Source organism: Volvox carteri (assembly GCF_000143455.1).
Source record: "Volvox carteri f. nagariensis unplaced genomic scaffold VOLCAscaffold_35, whole genome shotgun sequence".
NCBI classification, from domain to species: Eukaryota; Viridiplantae; Chlorophyta; class Chlorophyceae; order Chlamydomonadales; family Volvocaceae; genus Volvox; species Volvox carteri.
This window is the reverse complement of record NW_003307578.1, coordinates 263,378-270,116: the sequence shown is the minus strand read 5'-3', so window position 1 is coordinate 270,116 and position 6,739 is coordinate 263,378. Positions and strand designations below refer to the sequence as shown.

At 55.0% G+C, this 6,739-nt stretch overlaps 1 protein-coding gene across 1 annotated transcript; it reads right to left on the bottom strand.

Moving 5' to 3' along the window:
- Positions 1–5,316: 5,316 nt before the first annotated feature.
- VOLCADRAFT_94003 (uncharacterized protein) lies at positions 5,317–6,472 on the bottom strand (the record flags this gene model as incomplete). Its single annotated transcript, XM_002953205.1, has 3 exons — positions 5,317–5,561; positions 5,702–6,147; positions 6,246–6,472. 3 exons carry the CDS (start codon positions 6,470–6,472, stop codon positions 5,317–5,319), a joined length of 918 nt encoding a protein of 305 aa, XP_002953251.1.
- Positions 6,473–6,739: the final 267 nt, after the last annotated feature.

Sequence of the window (6,739 nt, the reverse complement as noted above, 5' to 3'; positions counted from 1 at the left end):
CTTGCGTGCAAGCTGCAGAAGTCGATTTACGGTTTGAAGCAGGCACCCCGTTGCTGGTATGAGAAACTATCAGCAGAGTGCCAAGCTGGGTCTTTATCCTTCGAGTCTGATCCGGCGATGTTTGTTAAGACTGACGAGCGTGGGGTTGTTATTGCTTTGGTGTACGTAGATGAGAACCATTGTTGCGTCGGAAGACCCGGAAATGGTCCGGGCAATAAAAGCCGCAATTGCGAAGGTCTTCAAGGTGCGCGACGAAGGTGTTTTGGGGCATGGAAATTAGGAGGGAGAAGTCGGGTGAGATAGTGTTGTCGCAGCATAGGTATATTGCGCAGCTATTGGAGCGTCATAAGTTGGTTGACGCCAAGCCGAGGTCTACCCCTTTGCCTCCGGGCTTTAGGTACACTCCTAAGGGGGACGGAGAGGAGCTGCTGGGCAATCCCACCTATACTCATAGGGCTTTGGTGGGAGAATTGAACTATCTGGCGACGAACACGCGGCCTGACATTTCGTATGCATTGAGCGTTTTGTCCCGGCATATGGCCGCACCCACGAAGTGTGCTATGAACTTAGCAATTGGCGTTCTGCGTTACCTGGCGGGAACTCGCGAACTAGGCTTGCGTTTTGGGGATGTTGGCGACGTTGCTATGTCCGGGTATAGCGATTCTGACTGGGCAGGAGACCCAGTTACGCGGCGTTCTACTTCCGGCTACGTTTTAACTCTTAATGGGCTGCAATTAGCTGGAGCAGTCAACTTCAACATACTGTGGCGGCTTCGTCGGTGGAGGCCGAGTATCAAGCGACAGCGGCAGCTGTTCGCGAGGCTTTGTGGCTTCGCAAGCTGATGGTTGACTTGGGTTTGCCTGAGAGCGCTATCAAGATCCAAATAGATTCCCAGGGGGCGCTTAGCTTAGGAAATAACCCGATTACGTCTGCTCGGTCGAAGCACATCAACGTACAGCATCACATAGTGTGTGAGAGGGTGAATAGCGGTGAGGTGCAGTTGGAATACTGCCCTACGGAGTGGATGGTTGCGGATGTGCTCACGAAGGCTCTGGGCGAGGTGAAATTCAAACGTTGCCGAGATGTGATGGGCCTTGTGTGAAGTGTGCTGATGAACTTGGTACTTGCTGGGATACGGCCCGAGGGGGCGTGTTGAGGAAACGGTACTCTCCCAACTCGTGTGGTTGTCGACCAGGGATTTGACCCCGGGTCTGCGTCTGACTAATGGGGACGACTTACCCCAGAACGTTATGGGGCTACCGATGCATATCCGGTAGCTAAGTGATAGACATTTGGGCACCGTCAGGACGGCGCAGTGAGATCGCGGAATGTACGTGCAGTTAGATCGCAGAATGTACGAGTTTTCCGCTAGCGCCGGTATTTAGGGTGGTGACTGCGCTTATTTGTTTATCTCACAACGATCGGTATTCCTACCAGGAATCTCCTAAAGTCCTGCCGAACGCAATTTACAGTTTTACATTACTTGTAACAATTTCTCGTGTTCAATATCTTCGCCGCTGGCAATCCTTCCGGAATAACAATCAGCGTCAGCCGTCACCGTCACCAATTCTCCAATAAACGCGAACCACTAGGCGAAGGTTCAGGCATAGGTCCATAGGTCCACACACATGTGAACTAGTGCTAGTGGCTGGGCTGCCTTGTGCCCTGTCAGCAGAAAAGGACCTCGTGTCTGTTTTGCAAAAACGCATGTCTCACAAACACACGTACTGGTATTCTGAAAGCTGTGCTGGTCGACGTCAAATCCCATTACCATATTGTGGTGCAGCAACGCCTCGAGGTTGCTGTAGCCCAGATGTCCATAACGCCGATGCCAAAGTGTTGCACTCTCCGTCTTGGAATCCATGGTGGTGCACGTTGTACCATGTCCGTTGTCACAGTAGCTCGTATTCTGCGTCCTCCTGATGGTGCCTGTACTTCCACCTCGATAGCAAATGGGGTAGAGATCACCGTCCCGTTCACCGGTCAACACTAAATGATTTTGCAAGTATACCTTTACTTGACCGTCACCGAAGACGACGCTACCTCCGCGATCGTCGATGATACGGACGGACAAAATCTTTACCATCGCCTCCTCGTCAACGTAGACCCTTTTGGATGTGATGGCTTGATTGTTGATGTTGATGTTGTTACAGGGTGGTTAAGCTTCACCAGTGGCCTCCTTCCCGAGGCAATTCCCTGCTCTCCCCTGCTAGAGGGGCACCCTAAGCCATTCACCCCATCCGACTTCAGAGTGTACTCTTTGAGTTTGGCAACTCACCACCAGCATCCAACCAAATCTAGCGGATCAACGGCGCGTCAACTTAGTTCCTGGTCGGCTCGCGAGTGATTGTTGTTGACATTAGATCGAATGGTAAGCGATCCAACCTCCGTCGGACGCAGTGACTGGCCCTTAATGCCCACAATGCTGAAGCATTCCCAAGGCTCCAACACACGCACATTGAGTAGTTCAGATCGTGGTGAGTAGATGCGGAGTCCAGAAACCATTCCGTTGGACGCTCGTTGTTGATGTTGTTACAGGGTGGTTAAGCTTCACCAGTGGCCTCCTTCCCGAGGCAATTCCCTGCTCTCCCCTGCTAGAGGGGCACCCTAAGCCATTCACCCCATCCGACTTCAGAGTGTACTCTTTGAGTTTGGCAACTCACCACCAGCATCCAACCAAATCTAGCGGATCAACGGCGCGTCAACTTAGTTCCTGGTCGGCTCACGAGTTGATTTTATCACGTCCTACACCGTCCACAAGATGGGGGGCCACCTCCCATTTCATCACCTCTCAAACACCCCGAGAGGTCGGCAGGCGGATTTGAACCCAGACGCGCCGGGACGCGTCGGGAGCAGAAGCCAGGCCTTAACCTCTGCCAGCCGCCTGCCGCCTACCGTTGTTGTATGCTACGAACGCTACCTGCCGCGGAACACCTGGCCCCCTAGCTGATCCACCGGATCCATTGTATGCCATGAACGCGACCTGCCTCGGAACTCCTGGTTCCCTAGCTGATCCACTGGACCCAGGCTTGCTGCCGCTAGCTCCACAGCCACTGCTGCTGTTACCACCCTTATTCTGTCCAGAAATTGAGAACTGCTTCAGCACTTTCAGCTGCCTGCAGTCCTTAACCACGTGCCCAGGCTTGTTGCAGTAGTAGCAGGTGAGCTGCTTTTTACTGCGTCCCGAGCTGCTGCTAGCCAGCCCTCGGCTGCCATAACCAGAATTAGAAACACCGAACGTCGAACCGCCGACAGATGCAAAGGCTGCCGGCTCGGTAGGCTTTCCTGACCCACCGTTAGCCGTCTCGATAGCTAAAAGCTTAGACGTGACGTTCGCCATGTCCAGATCGCCGTCGTGCATCAGTAATGTTGTCGTCACCACGCTGTACCGACTGGGTAAACCAACGAGGACGGTGTACGCCAGCTCGGAGTCGTTAATCATGTAGCCGACTCCCAATAAGTCCGTTTGCAGCTGCCTCGCACGCGCAAATTACATCGGAAGAGAATCAACCATCTTAAAACGGCCGAATTTATGACATGGAGCCACCTTGCAGGTGTTGTTGATGTTGTTACAGGGTGGTTAAGCTTCACCAGTGGCCTCCTTCCCGAGGCAGTTCCCTGCTCTCCCCTGCTAGAGGGGCACCCTAAGCCATTCACCCCATCCGACTTCAGAGTGTACTCTTTGAGTTTGGCAACTCACCACCAGCATCCAACCAAATCTAGCGGATCAACGGCGCGTCAACTTAGTTCCTGGTCAGCTCGCGAGTTGATTTTATCACGTCCTACACCGTCCACAAGATGGGGGGCCACCTCCCATTTCATCACCTCTCAAACACTCCGAGAGGTCGGCAGGCGGATTTGAACCCGGACGCGCTGGGACGCGACGGGAGCAGAAGCCAGGCCTTAACCTCTGCCAGCAAACATCGAACCCAAGGCGTCCCAAGCCTTCTTCGCATTGGCGGCACCGGTTACCATTGGAAGATTATGATCCTTGACCGCGGCGCGCCGCGAAGGGGACCGTAGCTTCGACTCCCAGGCCAGCTGTGGGTGTGTGGTGCGTAAGGTGCTCTGTGGTGCGTAGGTGAGAACGGTAATAATGTGGGGAAGCAGTGGCGAGGACTCAGTTACATTGCATCTGTGATGGAGGGTGGTTTAGTAGCAAGCCACAGCCAGCAGTGCCGTAGCAGAAGGCATTCTCGAGGTTCACATCCGGCATCCAACAGCAACGACCCATAACAGCAATCGATGAGGGGCCCTGATAGCAGCACGGCACAAGGAATGTCCGGGGATTGTGAGCGGTGAAGTGAATTATGCCTCCTAGGCTCGCATCACACGAATTGCATGAAATCACCGCGGTGGCAGCATCGTCAGCAGCGGAGTAACAGCAGTCTGCACGGACGTGCCTGCATTTGATGGTCGTCATGAGCAGAACCCAGCTAATGCCACGCCCTGGACGCGTGCTTGTGTTCTCGTGTTCTAGTGCCGTTGCATTCTCACGTCTGGGCGGGTGCCTGTCCTCACCGCCTACTGTAGTGCATACATGGGGCCGTGTCGCATCCCCATGATGCATGAGTACAGTCCCAGTCTGTCGCGGTCGTAGTTGTCGCATCCTCACACCTCACATCCTTGTCGCATCCTCACACTTCACATCCCCACCACACATCCTTGTCACATCCTTGTCTCACCGTCACACCTCACAACTCACATCCTGGCGTTTGGCAGTACTACACGTACGGTTTCATGTGGTCATACATTCATGTGCACACGCGTTGTGTGTACTCGCGGTTGCATGCCCTGGTGCTTCACATTCGCGGGCGTATGGTGTTTTGTGTACGGCACGTGCGGCTGAAACCGCATATTAGGAATGCGTAGTATAGCAGCACCGGAGCGTTGCATTGCAAAAGTCAGCCATCACGCAGGGCACTGCGAAGAGACGCAGTTCCATGTAAGAAGTGGAGCTCCATGTAAGAAGATGCACAATCACACAACAGCAGGCATGCGTTCACTTTCGTTCGAAGCCTGAGCGTCAGATCTGCTTCGCAGATGTGAAAGAAGACAACCATGCAGTGGCATGTGGTGCCATTGGTAGGTTCGTAGTCTCAGCGCGTGGTAACGATCTTGCGGACGTTCTCAAGGCTCCTAATGGTCAGATCCGTGCCCTGCAGCTTTACACGCACATCTGCCGTGAAAGCCGCGTTCGTACGTGGTCTCGAATGTCTCGTGCCCTGCCAGCTTGAAGGACGCCATGGCCATTCCGATGGTCAGGCTGGCTGTCGTACGGTTCGCCGCGGAGATAAGGTTTCCGATGCCCTTGCATCATCCCTCCTGGGCGGCTGCGGGGTCTCCACCACCAGCAGCTGCAGTGTCAAGGAAGTGGCGGCTGATCATGATCGCGTGGTTCAGCCGTGTGACTTGGCTCTGCGACGTGGCCTTGGCGACATACTTGGTGGCATAGTGTGTGGTTCGGCGGGCCACAACCTCTGCTTGCACAAGGATATCCTCCAGGACCTCGGGGGCATGGGGACCGGCAGTACAAGCTGTTCCTCCACTGTTGCGGTGTACTGACGGTCGAGCTCACAGGCCAGCGTGAAGATGTTGTTGCAGCCCAGCGCCATTGTGACAGTGGGGCAATGGGGCACAATGTTGGGGCTGTATCGGGGCAGAACGAACAGGCCGTTGTCGCCCACCCACTTGAACTCACGCCGGATGTGGCGTGGGTAGGCCATGCCGCAGTATCCATCCACGCCTGCACAGCCGAAGTGTTTGCAGGTGTCGGTGTGTGTGTGGGTGCAGGACCCCACGACACCCGCCACAAGGTGCTGTGTGCAGCGTTCAAAGCACACTTCGGGTGTAAAGGTATCAGTGGCTTCACCCCCGGTCCCACGCGGCTTGCCACGGGTGACAATGGCGAAGTCATATGCGGGCGCCGGCATGGATCCATCTGGCTGAGGCGCGCGGATGGCTGGGGGGCGGCCAGCGGACGCTGCGGGGGGGGCTGGCTGGACTCCATTGTCACCATTGCCAATGTCTTCATCTGTGCCCGAGGCGCTGCCAGGTTCTGCTTGAGTCAGGCCGTCATCCCCTTCTGCAGTAGCATCTGTCAAGTCGTCAGTGCTGCTGTTGATGCTTCCATGGGCGTCGGTGCAACTGCCGTTGGTGTGGTGGGTGCAGCCGTGACCAGGGGTGTCTGCCAGAAGACTCGTCGCTCTTTGTCCTGGATGTCGTAGTACGGCTCAGGCAGCCACATGCTGCAGAGGGTGTGTGCCAGTGCCAGAGCGCGGCAGTTGGGCCCCTCAAACAGGGCCCGCATTTTGTCCACGGTGAACACTGCCAGGTGCGCCATGCCGTGCAAGTGCAGGGCGAGGCGTCCACTCTGCTCCACCTTGATGCAGATGTGGAACACGGTGCCACAGAAGCAGTCGGGGTTGCTCTGCCGCTTGTCGCCAGGTTTGAAACCAAAAAGGATGTCCATGAAGGCGAGCTTAACCGTGTTGAGGAGTGCTTGTATTGAAGAATTGGCGACGGTGACAGCTAACGCTAATTGTTATTCCGGAAGGATTGCCGGTGGCGAAGATATTTAGCACGATAAACTGTTACAAGTAATGTAAAGAGTATTGTTAGCGTTCGGCAGGACTTGAGGAGATTCCTGGTAGGAATACCGATCGTTGTGAGATAAACTAATAGGCGCAGTCACCGCCCTAAATACCGGCGCTAGCGGAAAACTCGTACATTCCGCGAT